We start from the raw sequence: 25,772 nt of genomic DNA, 5'->3' as shown, positions 1-25,772 counted from the left end.
ACGCGGTAAGACTACAACACTTATTATTTATGTAGATGACATAGTTCTTACAGGCAATGATAGTGGGGAAATACCTCTGTTGAAGAAATATTTAGCTAAAGAGTTTGAAATCAAAGACTTGGGAAGCTTGAAGTATTTTCTGGGAATTGAAGTTGCTCGCTCTAAGGATGGGATATATTACCTCACAGAGAAAATATGTGCTGGACCTGTTGAAGGAAACTGGGATGCTTGGCTGCAAGGCATGTGCCACCCCACTGGAACCCAATCAGAAATTGGGAGATGATGAAGGAGGAGAAGTTGTGGATAGGGGGAGCTATCAACGATTAGTGGGTAAGCTCATTTACCTATCTCACTCCCGTCCTGATATTGCTGTTGCTGTCAGTGTAGTTAGTCAGTTTATGCATGCTCTTCATCAGATTCACATTGAGGCTGTCATGAGAATCTTGAGGTATTTGAAGTCTGCTCCTGGTAAGGGTCTGTATTTTTCAAAGTATGATCATCTTCGTGTAGAAGCCTATACAGATGCTGACTGGGCTGGGTCAGTAACTGATAGGAGATCAACTTCAGGGTATTGCACATTTGTTGGCGGCAACCTAGTTACTTGGAGGAGTAAGAAACAGAATGTGGTTGCCAGGTCAAGTGCAGAAGCTGAGTTTAGAGCTATGGCACAAGGTGTGTGTGAACTTTTATGGATCAAGTTATTGTTGAGTGATCTAGGTATTGATCAAACGGACTCCATGCGGTTATACTGTGATAATAAGGCCGCCATCAACATCGCTTACAATCCAGTTGAACATGACAGGACAAAACATGTTGAGATTGATCGCCACTTCATTAAGGAGAAACTCACTAGTGGTACCATTTGTATTCCTTTTGTCTAGTCTGGTGAACAACTTGCTGACATTCTCACCAAGGGGGTTGGGAATAAACCATTTCATGACATATTAGGCAAGCTGGGCATGAGAGATATCTTCGCACCAGCTTGAGGGGGAGTGTTAGCATATTATATTAGCCGAAAGTGTTAGCATATTATATTAGCCGAAAGTTACACTAGGGTCTGTAATCATTTTATGCCCTCAGGGATCATCTTGTAATTGTCTTTCTTGTAAACCCTAATCTTCATATATAAATAGGGGGGTAATATTCTATCATACCCTAAGCTGGTTACCCAAGCTTCATGTTATTCAGAGATTTACACTACTTAGTTGAGTAGGGCTAATCATATAGTGAAGGTAGAAGATGATTGTAACTTTAAGCTCTATAATTATAAACTAATTCCAACTCTCTCTCTCAACTCATAAACTCAATGTTTCATTATGACTTATATTGTTATACTGATTGAAGCTAATGCGTTCATTTTTGTTAACTTTTACTTGTAATATAAATTTTAATTTATTCATTGTAACTTGCACAAGAGAAACTTTAACTATGATATTCATTTAAGTCATTTAAGAAAGATTTTACTGGTCACGATGTAGGATTGCTATTGATATTTTCTATGCATTAGATTCAATGGTATAGACTGTGACAAGGTTGTGATGCAGTCTCGAATAGAACTCACCTCCATACAGTAGCTTGTGAAGTGGGATGCCCTCATGCTTATTCATTGCACATCTCTTTTGTACCTAGGCAATGCGGGATTTCACTTCATACTCTCCCTCATGCCTAGGGTGCAAGCAAGGTTTTAAAAAGCGGCCGCAACCGTTACGTAACGCCGTTACGTAACGGTTTTGGCGGTTACCGCCACCCGTTACGGCCGCTTTTGCAGTGTGATTGAGATTCACAGGTGTGTCGGCCGTAGCGGCTGCCATAGCGGTCGTAACGGTGCCGTAATGGCCTGTTACGCACCGTTACATAACGGTTTCAAACTGTTTCTTTCGAAAAAACACACAAAAAAAAGCTGAAAATAGGGGAAGAGGGATAGGGAAAAGAGGGAAGATAAAGAGAGAAAATGGAGGAGCAAGAGATAGAGAGAGAGAAGAGGAAAGATGAAAAACATGTTATTAATTTGTTGAAATTGTAAGACCTATGCTATTTTATTTAGCTGCTATCACTAAACCATTTTGTTTGTGTGTGTCTATCTATATATTGTTTAATAATAATAATAATAATAATAATAATAATAATAAGTGTGGTCATTATCTATTTAGCTTGGTTAAAATATGTATATATATATATATTTAGGCTCTTATTTATTCTCTTACTTTTGTCATTGTTTATCTTATATATAATAGTTAGTGATTGATATTTTGTATAATATAAAGTTATTAATTATTAAAATAAAATGTAAAAAACTCAGTTTATAATGATTTAAAAATATTAAATATATTGGATCATACTTAAAAATTTACAAAAATTGATCAATATTTATTTTTAACCCAATACTTAAAAATTATTAAAATAAAATGTGAAAAACTCAGTTTATAATGATTTAAAAATATGAAATATATTGGATCATACTTAAAAATTTACAAAAATTGATCAATATTTATTTTTAACCCAATAAATATGATCATGGAAAAAAAATATGCGTATCGGTAAGTTTTTTTCAAATTGTGCGAAAAATAAAAAAATTCACGGTTCCGGTTACCGCAACCGTTACACTACGGCCTTTACACCCCGCAACTGCAACCGCGTCACCGCCACCGTTACGGCGACCGCAACCGCTTTTCAGAACCTTGGGTGCAAGGCTTGAGACATGCACCCTACCCTTCCCTGTGGTACGTCCAACTCTTATACCACCATGTGCTACTATCTTGAGCAACTTTACAAGCTAGCTTGTCGAGTGAGGGTGCCCTCAAATACATATATATATATATATCACATATCCTTTTTGTATCAAGGTAATGTGGGACTTCGCTTCACATAGGTAACATCAGATTCTCTAAATCAAACACCACAAAATGGGAGCTATGGTGTAGCAACAAAACATTCTAGCCTCATAAATCGACACTATGCTCATCCATACATTCACAATGCCAGGTCAATCACTAAACTTTTTACAAACATCAGATGTGTCTGTTTTTTGGTAAGTAACAAAAAAAATTATTCAAAAAAACTATTGAGGGAATGCCACCCAAGTACAAAAAGGACCAAGAAAACAAAAGATCATTATACACCACTAGTATGAAAAGGCTTTATGAAATCCACAAATTGGTCAAGAGAAGGGTTAGCAACACCCTATGAAGCATGGGTACTTCGAAAAACATGCTATACCCATACCGGATACTTACTGGCATATGGTACTTTGTATGGTACTTCTGCATACGTACCGGATACACGAAACATGTATCGAAGTTTTTTCTTTTTATTTTGGTGTACCCAGACGTATCTAGTATATACCCAAGCCGTGTCGTACTGTACCGTACCGTACCGTACCGTACCTCAGTTGAAACAATATTTTCTTCTACTACAGAGATAAAACTCCTTTCACTGGACTTCTTTTTTATTTTTTGTTTTATGCTGAGCATGATTTTAAAATTAAACTATGGTTTGGAAGTTATTTAATATATTGACATTTAGTTTAGTTTTGATTTATACATTTACTTTTAGCATTAAATGTTAATTATAGGTTGGACCTTAACAAATTAAACCATTTAATTAATTTTTGCATTGCTCTAAATTAAAAATAAATATTTTTTTACAAGTGTATTAAGCCGTACCCGTACCCTAATTTTTTTTGAATTTTACTGTATCAATATACCCGTATCGTACCAGTACCAGTACTCGTATCTGTACCCATACCCGTGTTTCATAGGCGACACCTGACTCTCAACTATACATAGAACTTACGAAGTATACTTTTTAACCTATACAAAGGACTTTTTTCTACCGTCAAAAGACCTCTGATTCCTTTCTCCCCAAACAATCTACATAATACATAAGGGAATCAATCTCCACACCTTCTTGCTCTTGTTTGCGATCCTAGCACCAAGCCAACAATGCAAAAGATCCTCAACTCCAATGGGGACTAAGAAAGAACCGAGGACCAAAGCTCTTGAGCCATTTGACAACGAATTAAAAGATGGCTCACTGAATCACCCTCCCTTTTACACATATAACACCAATTCACCAAAATATGTCTTCTTTTGATTAAGTTGTCAATAGTAAGAATCTTTCCTTGGAGCTGTGCACTAAGCAAGAAAAGCAACCTTATGATGGACCCCACAATTCTAAATGGATCTCCACAGCAAATAAGAGATATGCCTTTCTCACCAAGCTTCATAAAAAGATCTAACCTGAATAATCTCAATTTAGAAAGATTCTATCTCAAAGAGTCATCTTTTGTCTCAAGGTGGACCGTCTATATAGCTTCTTCCAAAGCCTCATCAACTCGGCTATCTCCTAATCCTTAGTCTCCCTTCAAAGCAAAATTTTAATCTGCGAAAACAATTTGCAATTGAAGCACTCTGATATGTTGCAATCCCAACACCACTGGAAAAGCATCTTGGAGTCTTTCTATGCCAAACCAAAAACCTCACCCTCCTCCCATCCCCCACCATCATGGTAGAATTGCCTAGAAACTTGTCCCACCCTTAGTTGCACAAAGCGGGGGTGGGGGCGATTCAGAGGAGCAAAGGTATGTAGGCTAGAAACTCCTATGGGAGTGTGTATATATATTTTATATATTAAATATATAAATATATTCTAACAATTATTTTTTTTGCTTAGTTATAATATTTATGTTAAAATATGAACACATATTAGAGATTGATATCAATTACGAATTATCTTTGTTAAGTACAAATAAATATTATGTAAATAGAAATTACTAAAATAAGTTTGAGTTTTTATTTATACTTATTTTTTATTTTGTATGTGAGATTTATATGTTTGAGAGATTCTATCTCAATTAGAAGCGAGTTTTTTTTCCTCGACGGGAGCAAGTTTCTTACAAGTTTCGCTCAAAATCACGTTTTTGAGTGAGAAATGTCATCGAAGTAGGAGTTCTTGCTACCAAAGTCCCAACATTTCCCAATACCTTTCGAAGGCCTACCTAAGACACATAATTATCAAGAGACGTCCAATCGCCCTAACTCCTCTCATATTTTGAAGTCACCACCTTTCACTACTTCTCTTAACTACAAGAAAACCTCCATAACCACTTACCTAATAATGCCTGATTAACGATTTCAAGCTTCCTAATACCTAGGCCCCCTCATTGATAGGAGCACAAATTGTGTCCTAATCCCCCAAATGGTTACTTAAACTCCTTCCGTAGGCCACACCAAAGAATTGTTAGAATAGGAAATATGTGATTGTATTTTCTTCTTGTTTATTCCCTTGATTGGTGTAATGGGTTGACCCATATATTATGCCTTATGGCACTCCTATAATTACTCAGTATTATTAATATAGAAGGGAATGAAATCTATCTCATTCCCTAACTCTTTCTCTTATTTAAACCTACATGGTATCAGAGCCAGTGGGAGAAACCTAAGCACGGTCACCTTCTTCCACCGCAGGACTGCCCAGGCCACCCAGACCCTTGCCTGGGACAGTCGACCCCCACCCAGGCCAACCGAAGGAAGTTTCTGGCCATTCGGCCCTTGCCCAGTTAAGAAGAAGGTCAATCGGCTCTTTCCCAGGCCAGCCAAAGCTTCCTCTGTCCTCTTCTAGGCCTATCGGCAGTCCTAGCTTGTCATCCTAGGTCTGTTGGCAAACTTGGAGGCCTTTTCTGTCTCTCTCTAGGCCATTCGGTAGCCTCTGGTTGGTCGACGGGGCCTTCATTGCCTTTGTTGACTACTGCCTTATCAGTCTGAGTGCTTTTCTTTTTCGTCTTTCATTCTTCTCTGTTTTTCTTCTCTTTTAAACAAAAGGAAAAACAAAAAAGGGGCAGTAAGAGAGAGGGGGGGGGGGGAAACCCTTAATTCTTTATGCTTTTATAGGTGTAGTGGTGTCTTTTCTTCTAATATTATCTTTCGGGTTTGTGATTGGCATTGTGCTTGAGAGTTAAATAGTAGAGTATCCATGACAAATTCCCTTAGTGAGTCCACTACTTCTCAGCCACCTAAGGGCGAGAGTACCATTATTCCTACTACTATGACTGATAACCTTAACCATGGCCTTAAGATCACCACCTCTCTATTCAATAGTTAGAATTATCTAGCCGGGTCGCAGAGTTTGACTATTTTTTTGAAAAGCGAAGGAAAGATGGGGTATGTTGATAGACGGATACAGACACCTAGTACCACGGATCCTAGTTTTGACCAATGGGAGATCACCAACTCCCTAATCATGGGTTGGTTGATCCATTTTATGGTACCTGAGATTGGAGAGGGCTACCTGTCTATGGACATTGCCTAGGATATTTGGGAGGCTATAGTTACTACTTGCTCCTGGAAGGGGAACTTCTTACAGGCTTTTGAGTTACGTCGCTCCATTGAAAGGTTAGTACAAGGTGAGATGACTATCCTCTAGTATTTTACCTTCCTTAGCAATGGGTGGAAGCGGCTTGATCACCTCCAGGATTACAAGCCTGTCTGTCCCACTGATTCTGCTGGTTACCGGAAGTTTGTGATGCAAGAACGGGTTTTCAAGTTCTTGGAAGGCCTAAATGTGGAGTATGATCCGGTTCGGAGTAGAGTACTTGGCATGGATGTGCTTCCTTCTCTCCAGGAAGCCTTTGCTTTTGTGTAGAATGAGGAGAGTCGCCGCTTTGCGATGCTTCTTTTTGCTACTACTGATCGCTCGGCCTTGGTTTCTGCCCCTTCTCGCGCTGGCGACCATGTGACTCGTGATTCTCGTCCTTCCTCTGAGAAGGATAATCTTTTCTGTGACTACTGTTGTAGACCTCGCCACACCCGAGAGACTTGTTGGAAGCTGCATGGGACTCCTTCTGGTGGCCGCAGAGGTCGTCCTGGTGCTCGAGGGGGGCGGTCTAGTCTGTCTAGAGGCCGAGGGGCCAATGCTCGGGCCCATCTTTCAGACGCGGTGTTGCCATCATCTTCCTTTCCAGTTGTCTCACCTGCTGCTGATGTTTCGGGATTATCTGTCTCGGATTTTGAGATTGCTCTTTGCCACTTGCTAGACCATCGAGCCTCCACTTTTGCTCTAGGTGCACCTCCTTTTTCCTTTGCCAATTCAGGTAACTTAGCTTTCTCTCCATGTGCATTGCTATCTCATACGACTGTACCATGGATTATTGATTCTGGTGCTTCTGACCATATGTCTGGCTCCTCTAATTTATTCTCATAACCCCTTCTTATGTCAAGAAATAGTGCATATTGCAGATGGTACTATTTTGTCTGTGCTAGGAAAAGGTTTAATTTATGTCACCTCTTTCCTTTCTTTGTCCTCTGTATTCCATGTTCCCAATTTTAGTGTTAATCTTTTATCTTTGAGTTGTCTTAGGCCTCGTTTGGGAACAAGCTAATTTAGTAACTTTTTGGCTATTTGGCTAAAATATGAGCTAAAAAAAACTAGTATGTTTGAGATGACTTTTTGGCTTTTTACGAAAAGATGTGCAAAAAGTAGAGAGAAAAGAGAATCTTTGACTTTTTGGTATGGGTTGTTGGCTCTTTGCTAATTTAAAAACTTTTTGGCTTTTTGACTAAAAAGAAGGGTTCCCAAACGAGGCCTTACTCGTGATTTAAATTGTAGCGTGACGTTTTTTTTCCTGATCGTTGTCTTTTTCAGGATCTTATCACGAAGAAAAGGATTGCTAATGGTAGAGAGGAACATGGTCTTTACATTCTGGATTAGACATACCAGTGTTTTTTAAGGCGAAAAGCGAACCGAGGCGACAAGGTCTCCTAATGCTTAAGCGCGAGGCGATAAGGCAAGGCGAGGCGAGGGCTTCATCGAATTGAGGCGACCAGAAATGATATTTTTTTAAAATAAATGGTTTAGACAAAAATATAAATATTTTCAAGAACCATCATGCAGTTATCATTCCAAATGCTAAATATCCATAAACAAAAGAAAATATCCAACAAAGACAAATACAATCCACCCATCCAAAAGTTCTAAAAATCATATTCAACATCAAGCAAATGAACTTCTTCTTCATTATCATTGGCTTCAGCATATCCCTCAGCATCTTCTTCCTCTCCCCCATCTGAAATTGACTCTTCCTCATCAATAAGTTGCAATCTAGGTCTAGATTTTGAAGTTGAACAACCCCTTTCAATTGCCCTTGTTGATCTAGTTCTTTGGCTACTTTCCTCAACTCCAGCAGTTCTAGCAACAACAACCCATGTCAAAGTATCATCCTCAAAGACAAGTTCCTCCTCCATCCTCCCAACCAACCACTCGTTACTTTCATCAATATCCGTCAAAGCAATGGGATCAATAGTGTCACGGGAATTGTATCGACATCTCAATGCTCTATTATACTTGACAAATACCAAATCATTCAGACGTTTTTGAGCTAACCTATTTCTCTTTTTGGTGTGAATCTGCAAAAATTCAAACCAAATAAAAATATTAAAATTTTTATCTAGGTATTAATAAATTTATTGGTATTCATATTCACTATAGTTAAAAATAGGTATTCACATGTTCAAACACACTCCAATTCTGCTCACGTCCAGATGAGCCACAAGTTAGACTAAGAATTTTGATGACGAATGTTTGCAAATTTGGCCTTTCAGAACCATATGCACTCCACCAATCAGCTGTTGATTATAACTAACCAAAATTACCTAAGTATAAAATATAGATCACTTGGTGCCCTTGTAGTTCTTTGTCTAATGGCCAAAGCCATCCCAAAGAGACCTTCAGCTTTCTTATAGGTAGTCAACTCTGCGCAAACTTTATCTTATGTCTCATTGTTTGGGACCAACCTTTGTATGCATTTATACAGGCCTGACATGACTTCCTTATCTTTCTCAATATTCGGATTTGCGTAAAAATACTCTGGGTTTAAATAATACCCAGCTGCATGCAAAGGCCTATGCAATTGAACATTCCATCTATTGTCAATTATTTCAAAAAACTCCTTGTATTTCTCTTCATTTCCATTAAATGATTTTGCAATGGCTTCTTTAGCCCTATCCATTGCCTCATAAATATATCCCATGGGAGGCTTTCTCTCACCATCAACCAATCGCAGTACACGAACAAGAGGACTTGATATTTTGAGAGCATAAAGAACAGTGTTCCAAAAAGAAGGCATTAATATGACTTGTGCTGTCTTTTTACCCTGTGGTTCCTTCGCCCATTTGCTTGTGGTCCATTCCTCTGAAGTGAACATCTTCTTCAAGTTAGTTTGTTGTTGATGAATCCTTGATAAAGTTAGAAAAGCAGTTGCAAATCGAGTTTTTTTTTGCTAGCTTGATCAAATCCTTGCACTGGGTAAATTGCCTCATCATATTCAACAAACTAGAGCAGTTCACAATATAACCATGCACCGCAATTGCCTTTTCAAATGTCTTGTTGAAGTTGGGAATTTTGAAAACGTCCTCCAACATCAAGTCCAAGCAATGAGCTGCACATGGTGTCCAATACAATTGTGGCCGCTTTGCCTCCAAAAACTTCCCTATTACAAGTTTAAAAAAAAAAAAAAGAACGAGTTTTTAATATGAGAATTGCATATTCATATTGTAAGTACTAAGTAAATGTATACTACTAAGTTACTAACCTGCCAACACATTTGCTGAGGCACTATCTGTAACAACTTGAACCACGTTGGCTTCACCAATACGCTCTACAAAGTTGTCAAGCAATTCAAACATCTTATTTGCGTCTTTGGATAAGCTAGAAGCATCAACAGATTCAATAAACATTGATCCTCTTGGGCAATTAACCAAAAAATTAATTAATGCCCTGTTTCTTTTGTCCTTCCACCCATTGGCCATTAAAGAGCATCCATATGATACTCAATCTTTTTTATGATCCTCCATGGTCTTATTTGTGTGGTCTACCTTTTTCTGCAAATAAGGAACCCGCACCTCGTGGTAGCTTGGTGGTTTCATGCCAGGACCATATTGCCCAAAAGCTTCAACCATTGGCCCAAAACTATTGTAGTTCACAACATTGAAAGGTATACCCGTATCATACATCCACCTCGAAAACCAAACAAGAGCCCGATCTCTCAACACCTTCTTGCTAGGATCATTATCATCAATTCTTGTTTGCTTTCCCTTGGCTTTACGATTTTACACCGCAACTTCCGGATCAGGGTTGAAGTACACATCCATGGGTCCCTTTTGCTTTGGTTGTTTGGAAGCAACAGATTTGGAGGAGTTACTTCCTTGTTCTCGATAGGTAGAACCTTGAGTAGAAACAGGCCTTTTACCATGTTGATTTATCTCAAGAATTTCATCATCATCATCTTCATCATTATCCATCTCATCAAAATAAGGAACCATTCTCAATTGCACCTTTGATTGACTTTTTTGAGACATATAGTCTTTAATCTCATTTTTGACATGAGATGGACATTTTTTACAAGCAACAACATTTTTATAACCACCAGCAAGATGTTGCTTGACTCGGTAAACACCGCCATTCATTTCTTTGTCGCAAAAGTTACAAATGAACTTTGAAAGGTATTGGGGATTTACCATCCGTGCATATTCCCATGCCGGACCTTTTTTGCTTTCACTCGACTTCGACATCTAATTCTATCCAACAAGCAATTCAATGTTTCAGCATAAAGATATTAAAGAACATATTTTTAGCAGCAAAATAATTGAAATTTTTCAGCAAAATTAATTGAAAATTTTTCAGCAAAATTACTTGAAATTTTTCAGCAAAATTAATTGAAAAATTTTCAACAAAATAATTAAAATTTCAGCAAAATAATTGAAAATTTTCAGCAAAATTACTTGAAATTTTTTCAGCAAAATAATTAAAATTTCATCAAAATAATTAAATTTTTTCAACAAAATTACTTGATATTTTTTCAACAAAATAATTAAAATTTCAGCAAAATTAATTGAAATTTTTTCATCAAAATAATTAAAATTTCAGCAAAATAATTGAAAATTCTCAATAAAATTAATTGAAAAATTTTCACCAAAATAATTACGCAATTAACATAGCAAAATAATTGTAAAATAACACAGAAAAATAATTAAACAAATTAATTGAAAAAAAATTCTGATGGAAAAAAAATAACACAGAAAAATAATTAAACAAATTAAAATAACTAGGAAAAAAAAGGGGGGGTGGGCGACAGTGTTCTAGGAGATGAAGTAAAAAATGAAGAAAGGAAGGACAGTGTTGAAGAAAGGAAGAAGATGAAGAATCAGCGGCAGAAGGAGAGGACGAAGGGAAGAAAGGAGAAAGGAAGAAGAAGAAGAAAGGAAGAAGAAGAGCACCTCTGTTAGTCGATTGGAACGATGTCCGAAGAAGGAAGAAGAAGACCCAAGTGAAGTCGACTTCGGGTATGCCTGTCAATGTCGACTGGAATGAAGTCGACTTAGGGTTTTCGACTTCTTATTTAGTAGAAAGCAATTATAAAGTGCAACGCATGTCCATAAATTGCACAATAGTCATCCAAATGAAGGGCCCAGATGACTTGAACTGAAATCAGGTAAAAATCTGGTGAAACGTTGCTTTGTTTCGCCTCTCGCTACATCACCCAAGCCTCGCTTTAGGCGCTTCTCCTTCGCCTCACTGTGCATGAAGCGTTACAGCCTCGCCTCTCCTCGCCTCGCCTCGCCTAGCGCTTAGGCGCGCCTCTGATAACACTGAGACAGACAAGCTGGCTCATTTATCTATTCAGTTACCATCCACCAAGGAAGACAGTTGGCTGTGGCACAATCGCTTAGGACATCCCTCTTTCTTATTACTTAAACATTTATTTCCTTCTGTTTTTGAAAAAAATAATGTGTTAGATTTTTCAATATGAGTCTTGTCAACTTGAAAAACAACATAGAGCCTCTTTTGCTCCTTCTATTAATAAAAGTTTAGTTCTATTTTTTTTTTATTCATTTTGATGTGTGGGGTCCATCCCATTTTGTGTCTTTAACTGGTCAGAAATGGTTTGTTACCTTCATAGATGATTGTTCCAGGGCCACTTGGGTCTATTTGATGAAAGATAAAAGTGAGGTCTTTTCTGTGTTTCAAAACATCCATAAAATGGTTTGTACTCAGTTTGGGGCGGTTGTCAAAATTTTACGTTCTAATAAGGGGGAGGGGGGGGGAATATATTGACTCTGGTCTTGCTTTTTACTTCGCCACTCATGGCAACATTATTTACCAGCCTTTATGCACTAATACCCCTCAACAAAATGGTGTTGCAAAACGCAAAAATTTCCATCTCCTTGATGTCGCCTGTTGTCTATCCTTTGAGATGCGGGTTCCTCGATCCTATTGGGGGGAAGCGGTTCTCACTACCGCTTATTTGATTAATCGTCTTCCTATACAAGTCCTTCACAAGCAAACACCTCTTCAAGTTTTGTTTGAGTCTACCCCTTCTAAGTTCTCCATTCCTCCTAAGACTTTTGGTTGTGTTTGCTTTGTCCATAATCATTCACCCACTCATGGTAAATTGGATCCTAGGTCTCTGAAGTGTGTTTTCCTGGGTTATTCTGCCACCAAAAAGGGTTATAAGTGTTATCATCCTCCCACTCGCAAGTGGTTTGTCTCCATGGATATCACTTTCTTTGAGTCTTAGCCTTATTTTCCGACCCTCCCGGTATCATAGTCATCCCTCAGGGGAGCCTTGGTGTAAAGAGATTCCTGTTCCACTTCCGCAAAGGGTTGAACAGTTAGAGGATGATGAGCCAGTAGTTGTTGAGGAAAAGGAAGCAGGCAAAGTTTATATCAGGAACAAGGACATACAACAAGTCACCTGGATGCAAGAGACTACTTTTCTTCCTTTACTGCCGACTACTTTTCTTCCTTTACTGCCAACTTCTTCTCCGGATGAGTGTCCAGAGTCACCCACCTCTCCTGAGAGTCAAGGCAATTCTGATTCTAGTGCTTCTCTTCCTGTTTTTTCAGATTTTGACGTTCCCATTGCTAATAGGAAGGGAGTTAGGTCATGTACTCAACATCTTATTAATAATCCTGTCTCTTATTTTCATCTATCTCCTTCATATAAAGCTTTTCTGTCTAAAGCATCTTTTGTGAGTCTACCTACCAATTTTTAAGATGCTTTATCTATTCCTGAATGGAAACATGCCATGATGGAAGATATGAGAGCTCTCAGCAAGAGTGGCACTTGGGAGTTAGTGAAGTTACCTAGAGGCAAAAATCCAGTTGGGTGTAAGTGGGTGTACACGGTAAAACGCAAAGCAGATGGTTCCATAGAACGATACAAAGCAAGACCGGTTGCTATGGGCTTCACTCAGACTTATGGGGTGGATTACTAAGAGACATTTGCATCGGTTGTTAAGATGAATTTTGTGAGAATCTTACTCTCTCTTACTGCAAATTTGGATTGGCCACTTCATCAGTTTGATGTGAAGAATGCCTTCCTTCATGGAGGCCTAGCAGAAGAGGTCTATATGGATATTCCTCCTGATTTTACGGATGCTAAGTCCAACGGTAAAGTATGCAGGCTTTGAAAGTCACTTTATGGGCTAAAGCAATCTCCCAGGGCTTGGTTTGAAAGGTTTGCTCAAGCTATGCTGAAATATGGGTTCAAGCAAAGTCAAGCTGATCATACTTTGTTTGTGAAACACTCCTCATATGGTAAGACCATAGCTCTTATTGTCTGTGTTGATGATATTGTTTTGACAGGAAATGATGTTGAGGTGATTCCTCGTTTGAAAAAATAGTGAGCCAAAGAGTTTGAAATCAAAGACTTAGGCTATTTGAAGTATTTTTGGGCATTGAAGTAGCTCGGTCAAAGGATGGCATCTTCATATGCCAGAGGAAGTATGTACTTGATTTGCTAAAGGAAACTGGAATGCTTAGAGGTAGACCATGTGATGCACCTCTAGAATTGGGCTAGAAACTGAGTGAGGATCAAGAGGGAGATCCAGTGGACAGGGGGAGATACCAGAGACTAGTGGGCAAGCTCATATACTTACCTCACTCCTGTCCAGACATTGCCATTGCCGTGAACATAGTGAGCTATTTTATGCATGCTTCTAGAACTTCCCACTTGTAGGCAGTTATGAGAATCCTGAGATACCTGAAGTCTTCTCCTAGAAAGGGTCTCTATTTCTCAAAACATGGTCGTCTCAGTGTAGAGGCATTTCCTGATGCAGATTGGGCTGGATCAGTGACTGACAGACGATTAACTTCCAAATACTGCACATTTGTGGGTGGCAACCTAGTCACATGGTGAAATAAGAAACAGAATATGGTGGCTAGATCTAATGCTGAGAGGGTGTATGTGAGTTACTATGGATTAAACTATTGTTGGAAGACTTGGGAATCCATCAAATTGACGCTATGAGACTATACTGTGACAACAAGGCCGCAATCAACATAGCTCATATCCCAGTTCAACATGATAGAACTAAGCATGTGGAGATTGATAGGCACTTCATTAAGGAAAAACTCACTAATGGCATCATATATATACCATTTGTGAAGACTGGAGACTAACTAGCCGATGTTCTCACCAAGGGGCTGGGGAGCAAACCATTTCATGGCATTCTCAACTAGCTGGGCATGAGAGATATCTTTGCACCAGCTTGAGGGGGAGTGTTAGAATAGGAAACGAGTTAGAATAGGAAATATGTGATTGTATTTTCTTCTTCTTATTCCCTTGATTGGTGTTATGGGTTGAACCATATATTATGCCTTATGACACTCATGTAATTACTCAGTATTATTAATATAAAAGGGAATGAAATCTACCTCATTCCCTAACTATTTCTCTTCTTTAAACCTACAAGAACATCCCTCATGAGATTCTCCAATCTCTGTGCAATAGATGCTAGAATAACAAATAAGGGCATATAATAAGTAGACAAGCTAAAAAGAGTACTTTTGATAATGAGCTTGACCTCTTAGATAGATATTGTCTCTTCCACCCTACCAACCTATTTTGGAACCTCTGAATCATCGGATCCCAAATAGCCCTATTATCCCAGATAGCTTTAGCTTTGAAGGAAGCACCTAGAGGCAAAACCAAATGAGAAGGAATAGGCCGAACCAACTCTACATCCAAAACATCAAATAAGGATTTCACATTAGAAAGCTCAATTTAACTTTAAGGCCTGAGACTGCCTCAAAAACATAATAGAAAATACCTCTAGAATAACTGTGTTACATTTTCCCCACAAAAAATGATAGTATCATCTGCATACAAGTGACACACAACTAACTTCAAACAATTCTCTTATCCACCCTAAATTCCTCCAGAAAGCTACCTCCCACCACTTTTTTGATCATACGGCTCAATGTCTACATAACTAGAATGAACAAAATGGATAGGGTCTCCATTATTTGAATCCCTAGTTGTTGAAAAAAAAAAAGCTTGACATTATAGTGGGCTTGTTTGGTGCAGCTTGTCTCAAGCTAAAAGTTGAAAATCAAAAAGCAGAAGCCAAAAGCACCTCTCCCCTAGCTTTTAGATAATCAATTTTTTTTTTAATTTATTTAGAGTGATGCTAGGGAACCCAAATATCTATCAATTTTTCCACCAAACCTCACATGAGTGTGAGACCCATACACATGTGGGTTTGTGTGGGTCCCACACCCATGTGAGAGGTTTGGTAGAAAATTTGATAGATTATTTGGGGTTCATAACATTTTCCATTTATTTAAGCTATTTCTACCTAATAAGCTGTAAGTATAAGTTGCACCAAATATTCTGGTACAGACTCCTAGAATAAATTAGGTTATAAGTAGCTCAGATAAGTTGCAACAAACTGCCCAAGAGTTCTATTTAGTTTTTCCATCTATAGGTCAGTGTTATCAGAGGCGTGAGTAAGCGCTCGCCTAAGTGCTAAGCGAGGCGAGGCGAGGCGAGGCGAGGCGAGGCAACGATGTAGCGCTTCAGACTCACTGAGGCGAGGCAAAATGGTGAGGCGAAGTTGAAGCGCATGAGGCGAGGCTTAGGCGACGAAGCGAGTGGCGATTCGAAGCGACGCTTCATTAATTTCGGTCTTATTTCAGTTCGACAGATCTGGGTCCTTCATTTGGATGACTTTTGTGCTAATTGTGGACATGCGATGCACTTTATGATTGCTTTCTTCTTCATATGTTGACTTCCTCTCAGTCGAAACCCTAAGTTGACTTCCTCTCAGTTGACATTTGCTTCGAACGACTGACTGACTGACTACCTGCGGCTGCTTCTTCCTTCTTCGGACAAAGGTGAGTACCTTCCTTTTTTCTTCCTTTCTTCTTCTTCTTCCTTTCTTCTCCTCCTACTGCTGCGTCTTCGTCTTCGTCTTCTTTTCTTCTTCCTTTCGTCTCTTCTTCCTTTCTTCATCTTTTTTTTTTCACTCTGATTTGAAAAATTATACCCTGTAGGCAGACCTTTTATTTTTTATTTTTATTTTTAATTAATTAATTAATTTATTTTAAAAATTTTTTTTTTTACTCTGTTGCTTTGAAAAATTATACTCTGTATACTCTCTTCTTCCTTCCTTTCTCTCTCTCTCTCTCTCTCTCTCTCTCTCTCTCTCTCTCTCCTGGTTCTGTTAATTATTTTGTTAACTCTACTTTGTTAATTTTTTTCTCTCCTTGTCTTCTTTCTTTTTTTTTTAATTATTTTTTTGTGTTATTTTACAATTATTTTTCTGTGTTAATTATATAATTATTTTGCTGAAAAAATTTCAATTAATTTTGCTGAAAAATTTCAATTATTTACTGAAATTTTTTCAATTATTTTGTTGAATAATTTCAATTATTTAATGAAAAAATTTCAATTAATTTTGCTGTAAATTTTTAATTATTTTGCTAAAAAATTTCAATTATTTAATGAAAAAATTTCAATTAATTTTTTTTAATTATTTTGCTGAAAAATTTCAATTATTTAATGAAAAAATTTCAATTGCTTGGTTGGTTAGAATTAATGAAAAAATTTCAATTATTTAGAACCTTTGGATTGTTGAATTGTATTTGTCTTTGTCGGATATTTTCTGTTGTTTATGGATATTTAGTATTTGGAATGATAAATTCATGATGGTTCTTGAAAATATTTATATTTTTGTCTATACTATTTATTTAAAAAAAATATCGTTTGTGGTCGCCTCGATTCGATGAAGCCCTCGCCTCGCCTCCACGCCTTGCGCTTAGGCGTTAGGAGACCTTGTCGCCTCGGTTCGCTTTTCGCCTTAAAAAACACTGCTATAGGTACATGAGCCCACACCCACTATGTGGCATTGCCATATCGCCGCTTCATCACTGTCGGGAGACTTCTCCTAGAAGACTCACATGCCACTTGTCAATCTCCCATAAGGAAACTTATGGGCTCAGTTACTTTTGCAGGCCCCCGCTATGCTTGCCCTTGTCAACATGCTCATTTGAGCTAGCACTATACTTAGATGTGGCACCGTGTTCTCTTGTTTTTTTGGCTTGCTGAGTGCCTTGTTGAGTGAGGCTTCAACCTTGAAGATCCATGACACAACACCTGCATTGTGCTACCTAGACTAATAGAAAGGCCTAGGTACCTTGCTTGGGACCAATGGAGGATTTATGGATTGAAGGCTAGAGTTTAAGGTTGTCTGGACGCTTGCTAACCTCCCCTCAAGAATAAGGGGTGCTCGGATCAATCTTAGAGAGAAGAGGGCCTTTGTCCAGGAGATGCCATACCGTGATGGCTGTATGATACTTTACCTTTGAGCCACTATGCCATCGGCCAACAAGATGTATCATACTCACCAACTATCTGCATGTGATACGTGTCCCAATGTTGTATATTTGATCGAGTTTTTCTCCATTTGCCTAGCCAAGGGAGTACACCACTTGTCTTCATCTGAGCTGGCTCCCACTAATTTGCCACCATATATAAAGGAAACATCCATGCATGCAACGGCACACTTAACATCCTCTTGCTCCTCCCCGGATTATAGCTCTCCACTGCAATTCTCTCCCTCTCTCTCTCTCTCTCTCTCTCAAGCCCGCCTTGGTTCTCTCCTCTCTCACCTTTGGTGGTCTCTAGCCATCTTTCTGCCTGCCATATTCCCTACTCACCTCCAACTATCCACACCATCAAACATATGACGTACAAGTACAATTATAAAGCAGTAAGGACAGACAAGAAGTTATGAGCCAATGAATGGGCTTTAAAAAGTTACAGGTTCATACTTACATGTAAATGAGAAGGAAAACATAAACACACCCGACCAAGCATACGCTCAGTTTTCAAAAGCATACTTACACATCCATACATTTTCTGTTATATTTGTCATATTATGAGAGAGAGGAAGAAGTACCTGAAACTATTTTTCTTGGAAACAAATTTTTTTTTTTTTGAAATGACAATTTGCAAAAAGAAGAAAATAGCTGAAAAGAGAAAAAGAAAAGAAAATTATAAGAAGAAATGGATGTAATGATTGGAATCTGAGTTGGAAATTGAATGCAGAGATGTAAAATGAAGTTGAGAAGGGAGTTCATAGCTTGATTGAAGGAAATCGAATGTAGATTATGGGTTCAAGTCTTGGGACAACCACTTTGTGCACTGTGCCAAAGGTTAGGTATATATTCAATCTTTCCCCTTCCAGCCACACATTAATGTGTACTAATTGGGCGTCGTCGTTGTTAGAGCCAAGCAAATTGGAGAGTTTCTGATCTGAAGACGTAGGCTAATCTATAATGTTGGCCTCCAAATTCATGTAGGATGAAATTGGCCAAGCAGAGTTCTACTAATTTTAAAACTTAAATCAGGTAGGACTGGATGAAATTGTTTAAAGTAAAAAACAAAAAAAAAAATCTGAGGAAGTATTTTGGAAAGGATAGTACTATACAAACAGAATTTCTATACAAAAATTGTATACAGAATGATGTGACTCATTTATAGCCATTCATTGGAAATCAAAAAGCTCACTGCTATGAGTCATAATTGCATAAATGCCATTGCTATATCAATTTGTATGACCTTTTTGTATGAAAATTGGGAAATCAAAAGTAAGAAACACTTGGGGGACCTAAAGTACATTTGTGTAATATTATTGATCATTCATGTCCTTGGATCCTAGGACCCTGGTAGCCGTTGGTCGAACTGTTCAACAAGCATGCACTTCGTATGTCTCCTAGTACATGTTGGATTACATAGCTTAATAAACTTATTTTAATCATATTACCAGATTTTTATCAATATGGAATTGTAATTAAAAAAAAGCAGGAAATAGAATTTTAATATACAATTACTAATCAAAACAAATATTTAAATAGACGACAAATTGACATATTTTCTTCAGGATGACTCTCTTCCCTAGTGAAGCCATTGCAAATTGATATTGAAGGCCTATATTCTTTTTAACTCTAGTCTTCAAAGCCACAAAGATTGTGTTGTCCAAGTGAAAAGCAACTAAGGTATTTTGAAACTACTGAGCTAAAATGGGTCTAAAAATTTTGAATGCATTTGAGTCTAGGTTTTGTGAACTTACTCAACAAACGGATACTTCAGGAGTGATGGAATTGTTAACCATAAGGTAGTTTTGGAGTGAGAAGCCAAGGGCTAACACATTTTGAGTGAAAAGCATTCTGGAAAGCTTTGATATTAAGTTCAGAAAGCTAAGGCTAACATATTTTTTATGCTGACCGTGATACATAAATTCTTTTTGGCAGGCAGCGGTCCTCAAGGAACAGTTTAACATCGACTTGCGTGTTATGGGTATCACTGGCTCAAAGAGAATGCTTCTGAGTGACACGTAAGTTTTACGTTTGAAGGATTTTTATGCTGGGGTTTTTTCCTAGTAGAATGGGTGCGACACAAGTATGGTTCCTTGGTTTTCTAGTTGGGGTGATATGTGTGTGTGTGTACCAATTTTGCACTGAACCAAAAATGGTATGAAGTAGAATGAAAAATGAATCTATGCTCAGATCATGACGGTTGTAACTCATTTTGGGATTGATGTCAATGAGATGAAGTCTTTACTGATTTGTTTTTGGTTTGTGATTACATAACAAATGATGAAGGGAAATCACATCGAACAAATAAACTGCTGTTGCTATTCTTTGATTTTTGAGTTTTTTTTTTTTTTTTTGGTGCTGTTTTTCTTTTTTGTGTGTGTGCGTGTGTGTGGCTGTGAGTGTTCCTTAGGCTCCAACCCACATAATTAAAGATTAAAACTTGATGCCTGAAAGTACTTGGAAGCTGAGCATGTGTGTTCACTTCCTTACATCAGTGGTGGACCTCCGGTTGGCAGGCATTTTTCTTTTGCTAATGATCTTGTACCCAACATTCTGGATAAAAAAGGTGATGCATGAGCGTTGGAGGAATGGGGTAGATTCTTCCTCCAAATTGATAGGGAAACTGGCAAGGCTTACCCTGTTTAGGCATAAGACAACCAAGATCAATTGATTTACAAATCATCCCCTTGTTATTTACAAGATTGGAGAATGCTACGAAGTTTAAAGGCAATCGGTGGGTGGTACTTTTGTTGGTTGGTGCACTGACCACCTCCTCACAAATTGGTCTAAACTGCAGAGGTGTAATGTAGAGGACATAGCTGTCCCACTGCTGGAGACGATATTGAATCCACTGTAAATACTTTTAGGGATGCAACACTTCCACTTGTACCTAGTACTTAAAATGTGGAGGAGGTTTGATTCATTTGTACCTAGTACCTAGAATGTGGAGGAGATTTGTCAAACCAGAAATTTGGGAAGATTTTTTCAGAGCTCATTTCCAAGAATAAGTTGACATGAACATTCACTTTATCGAGATTCTTCTATTCGCTAATATGGGGCGTCAAGTTTGTGATTCACATTATATGTTGTGAATGATTGATAATTATTGTTACTTGTTTTAGTTAGGGAGTTATATATAATTATCATGATTTCAGTTTACCCTTCTTTTTTGTGCAAATTCAATATTGTTTTGGTTGGCAGTTTTAACTTGCGTTTGTGTTGGAAGGAACGTAGGTTTTATTTTTCATTAAAATTTTCTTTTTCCTTGGTTTCTGACTAGAAGTAACATCCTTTGTGGGGCCGGACCCTCGAGCATTCTAGTTGAAAATTGGGTTAATGTGCCATTAGGCCTACATGGCTGGTGGTCAGGTTTTTCTTTTCATGTCAACCTATTAATTGGCTTAAGCTTATGTTTTTGCATTAAGAGTAGTTTTCTTTCATGCCTTACATGTTCTCATCTCACCAAATATATGTGAAGAATGTGAGATATCCAAGTAGTCTAATTGAAATGCATGTTCTTCATGGTCTTCAATTGCACCAAAAGGAGAGCTTGATAGAACCTCTTTTGGTCACAAAGCTAATGTATTTCCTGTCAGCCTCTTCTGTTGTAACCACTACCTACTGCTTCATGGCTAGTGTTAAATAGTCTGTCTTAGGTCTTTTGATGATCTTTCTCTTATATCTTTCTCATGCTGCCATTGCCCCTTTTTCTTTATATGCTGGAGCTTTTCAGTTGATGGGTCGTAATCTAATTGAGCTGACAAGTAGCCTCTCAAGAATTCTTACACTAAAGAAGAAAAGAATTCTCTGCCAAGGATTATGACCCCTAAACATTTTCATCTCTGGTTATAGGGGTATTGACTTATCTAGATGGAGAGATCTTCAAAAGGTGGAGGGAGAAGTGGCTGACCTGGAGAAATTTGTTCACAATGTGCATGGAAATCATTTTTTTCCAAATACTGTTTTGGTAGATTGTACGGCAGACTCTGGTGTCGTAAGCCGTTACTATGAATGGTTGCAAAGAGGAATTCACGTAATTACCCCAAATAAGAAGGCAAATTCAGGATCACTTGAGCAGGTAACATTATACTTGTATGATTTAGTGTACCCTTGTTATGATTTTACGAGTGAAATGGTTGTTAGTTTAGATCATTATTGGCTTTAGTTCAATAAATTTGCTACAATATGATGCATATTTGTGTGATCCACCAATGATGTATTCTCATTTACTAATAATCAATACTTGAAGAAAATCTATTTGCATCTTTTTTTCCGTTTCATTTTCTGAAAAACTCGTTTAGGGGCTTTCATGACTGGATTTTGTCCAAATCCCAGTATTTGAAGTTGAGAGCTCTTCAACGGCAATCCTATACACATTACTTCTATGAAGCTACTGTTGGAGCTGGGCTTCCAATCATTAGCACTTTACAAGGTCTCCTTGAAACTGGGGACAAGATATTGCGGATTGAAGGCATTTTCAGGTTGGTCATACTGGTTTTCTCAACTAATAAAAACAAAAAGTTACTGATATGATTGATGACTGTGGCTCACCAAGTATCTAAGATGTTTTTGCTCATGTGGATAGTATACAATAATTTTCTGTCAACTTGTCTTCACTCTAAGCTTTGTTGACGCAGTGGGACTCTGAGTTACATTTTCAACAACTTTATAGGAACACGAGCTTTCAGTGAGGTGGTGGCTGAGGCAAAAGAGGCAGGTTTTACTGAACCAGATCCAAGGGATGATTTTTCTGGAACAGATGTGGCCAGAAAGGTAATAAGTGCTAACTTCCTCTGATAGAAGTTTATAGCAGTCCATGAGTGCCTCTGTTGCTGCAAATTTCAGAGAGCTCTTTTGTGAGTAAAGATCTCTTTAATTTCCTTCTGGTAGTGACCTGGATATAAAACTAATTGTGTCCAAAAAAAAAAACTACTGTTGCGAGCTAGCTAATCTGAATAAAATGAATTCACTACTGAAGGGGAGAAAAAAAACTCAGATCATGTGCCCATCTGTTTATTGTTGTTCGGGTCCAAATAAATTTGCGAACGAGTATGCCAGCTCACCTGTAGTTGATTTAGTGACTGCCCAACGTGTTTTTACAAAATCATCAGGACCGATGGGGAATAGGCAGAGCAGCATTCTACAAGCTGATTATTCATGATACTACTATGTAGAGATGACAATGGGGCGAATTTGTTTTGGGTGTATTGTTCCCCGCCCCTCCCCCCATTTCGGGTGGGGGTTTTCCCTGCATTCACCTTGTGGCCGGACCTTTTTTCATAAATAAATTAAAATCAATCTAAATAAAATAAAATGTTATATATCAAATTTTAAATTTACAAATCATTACCATGCATATACCACAATCAAAATCTTTTTTGTAAAAAATAGGTGTGGCTTATGTATATATTTGAAAAAAATAAAAATAAAATACCAAATGTTTTTAATATACCCAGGGGAGTTAACACCTGCCCTGCTTTCAACCCCAAACTATCTGTGGGTGTGAAAACCCCCTCTCCCCCAAACATTCATTCAGTGGGTGGAGGAAAACCCATTCAATTAGGGGCGGGTGAGTGCCTATTGGCAGACCAAAATAGTCATCCCTAACTGCATGCCTAGGTTTGACCACCAACAAAGGGTCAGTCATCTCATTATGGCTGCAATCTTGTGTCATTACTTTAATGTAAACCTAGTGAGATAAGTTCATGCTCATATAGGAGTTTCCATGTTTCAGGTGATAATTCTTGCCAGAGAGTCTGGTCTAATGCTAGAACTTCCAAATATCCCTATTGAAAGCCTGGTGCCAGAACCATTAAGGGTAAGACTGTTTGTTTTTAATGGTACAATAGTTCGTTTGAAAAATAGTTTTTCTTTGATTTGACTTTCTGATGATCTGTTCAGGGTAGTGCATCAGCTGAGGAATTCCTCCAGCAACTGCCACAATATGACCAAGACATGGCTAACAAACGTCAGGATGCAGAGGAAGCAGGGGAAGTGAGTATTCTAAGACAATGTTACTATGGGGGTGTTTGGAAAGTTAGTTTTTAGGTTTTTTTTTTTTTGTTTTTTTTTTTCACTAAAAGACAAATTAGTTACAAAACCAAAAAAAACAAATCCAAACAAAATATCACATCAAACCCCATAATCATTTCATTTTTTCTCTCACAAACATCACATCTAACCATAAAAAAACTCAACTATCTTCCCAAACATAATTTTTTTTCTCCCATAATATCTGACAACTAAAAAAACTTACAAAAAAACCTACTTCCCAAGCACCCACTATATTGTTCCAGTTAGCAAAAGGAGTCACATTCTAATTTACTAATTGACCCAATCAACTCCCCTCTATTTGATCCTCTTCCAAAGTAGAAGAAGAAAAGGAAAAAATAGAGAGCAAAAATCCAGTCCTCCCTCTTCTGGAAGTGTTAAACAAAAGAACCCTCTGATCAAGATATTTTCAGAAGTAAAAAAGCTTCCAACTAACATCCTTACCAGTGCGCGCTCACAAAAGAAAAAAAAAAAAGAAGAAGCAGAAGAAGAAGAAGAAGAAAAAGTAAACGGAGGTTTGTGTCTGCATGCATGTGTCTGTCTTGGAGTGGTTATCCCTAATCATATGGGATGGTTGGTGGTCCTGCCCTATATTGTCCCATATTCTTCAAAGTATTATTTGAGCATAATGGAACAATTTAATTCTCTTGGGATAGCATAAAAGCAAGGGCGAAGAAACCAATCAAGAAGCTTTTATATTTATATAGGATAAACTATGATGATGCTTAAATTGTTAACTACGCACAAGTTGTGAGGGTTTTACAGTAGTTCAAACGTGCTTCCAATATATAAATTTAAAAAACCTCAAGACGAGAAATAAGAATAAATAATTTAAGAAATTGAAAGGAATATGGCTCTGCCCATTTAGTTAACAGTTTCAGTTTAACATCGACACTGAGTTGTTTCACTACATGCAAATTGTGTTTTTGTTTCTCCCCCCCACCCCAATTTCCTCTGTTATTTTATTTTATTTTTGTATTTCTATCTTCTCATGAACTTGTGATATTTGAAGGTCTTGAGATATGTTGGGGTAGTGGATGTGGTTAATCAAAAAGGGACTGTGGAATTGGGAAGATACAAGAAAGATCACCCTTTCTCACAGCTTTCAGGGTCTGACAACATCATTGCCTTCACCACTGAAAGGTACAAAAAGCAGCCTCTGGTAGTCCGCGGGCCAGGTGCCGGGGCTCAAGTCACAGCTGGTGGAATCTTCAGTGACATTTTGCGGCTTGCCTCGTATCTTGGCGCCCCATCTTAATAACAATGCTCTCTAGACATAAACAAAGCGGATTCTTTCTTCTCCTTCCAGGCCAGGTTTTATGTTGTCAGTCCAAGCTTGTGGGTTAGGGTGCTTCAGCTGTCATGTAATTTTAATATGTGCGGACAAAATTTTAGAAAAATTTTATTTTTATTATTTTAGAATTAGTAGTTGATTAGGAATATTTTAGTTTGAGTAATAGAATATTCTACAATTATTAGGTTTCTTAAATTGTGTTGATTTTCTGTGTTTATGCATTTATTGTTCTACAAGAATTAATTATTATTTTTAGTTGTTTTACTTGGTTAACAAAAATTAATAATTTCCTTTTTTCACATTCTTGATTAGCAAATTAGTTTATTTGAAAGTTTACTACTGGAATACTCTAGCATAAATACCTATGTAAGTCTTGGGGTGCATTAGATTTTGGTGAATTAATAATAAATTATGTTGAGTTTTTCTCTATATTAAGTTTTTTCGTGGCTCTTGTTACTTGCGTTCATTCCATACACATTTCCCTACGTTAGCTTGTCTTTGTATTATTACTGTCTACTTGGTATTAACTTGTTAAGCATATGTAGAGATGTTAGTGTCAACACAAGAATTGCATTTTTAACAACTTCATTTTACATGTTAAATAATTTGTTAAAACTTGTCACACTTGCCTCTCTTTGGAGAGAGATTTTCCATGGCTCCTGTGCCATAGGAAGGAGGCTACTCTCCCTTGGAGAGACCTGATGACCTCCAACCTGTTAGTCCAAGCTTGTTTATTGGCTATGTAGTTTTGTATAACCCTTGAGTACCATAG

The 25,772-nt window shown here is 37.7% G+C and overlaps 1 protein-coding gene across 4 annotated transcripts in view; it reads left to right on the top strand.

The window, feature by feature from the left end:
• LOC114285423 (bifunctional aspartokinase/homoserine dehydrogenase, chloroplastic) overlaps window positions 1–25,301 on the top strand; it is a 52,424-nt gene extending 27,123 nt beyond the window's left edge. For 3 of the 4 annotated variants that reach the window (XM_082920580.1, XM_082920582.1, XM_082920583.1), the window contains 7 exons: window positions 19,591–19,673; window positions 21,508–21,733; window positions 21,991–22,136; window positions 22,293–22,428; window positions 23,390–23,473; window positions 23,557–23,649; window positions 24,719–25,301. In XM_082920580.1, coding sequence (XP_082776706.1) covers window positions 19,591–19,673; window positions 21,508–21,733; window positions 21,991–22,136; window positions 22,293–22,428; window positions 23,390–23,473; window positions 23,557–23,649; window positions 24,719–24,964 — 1,014 coding nt within the window. In that variant the 3' untranslated portion in view covers window positions 24,965–25,301. Of the gene's footprint in view, window positions 1–19,590; window positions 19,674–21,507; window positions 21,734–21,990; window positions 22,137–22,292; window positions 22,512–23,389; window positions 23,474–23,556; window positions 23,650–24,718 lie in introns of all 4 variants that reach the window. The other variant, XR_014364432.1, reaches the window with a different exon arrangement.
• The last annotated feature ends 471 nt before the right edge of the window (window positions 25,302–25,772 follow it).

Source organism: Camellia sinensis, chromosome 3 (genome assembly GCF_055761805.1).
Source record: "Camellia sinensis isolate YWXY chromosome 3, ASM5576180v1, whole genome shotgun sequence".
Taxonomy (NCBI): domain Eukaryota; kingdom Viridiplantae; phylum Streptophyta; class Magnoliopsida; order Ericales; family Theaceae; genus Camellia; species Camellia sinensis.
Note: the sequence above shows the minus strand (reverse complement) of the source record. Positions and strands in the feature narration are given on the sequence as shown.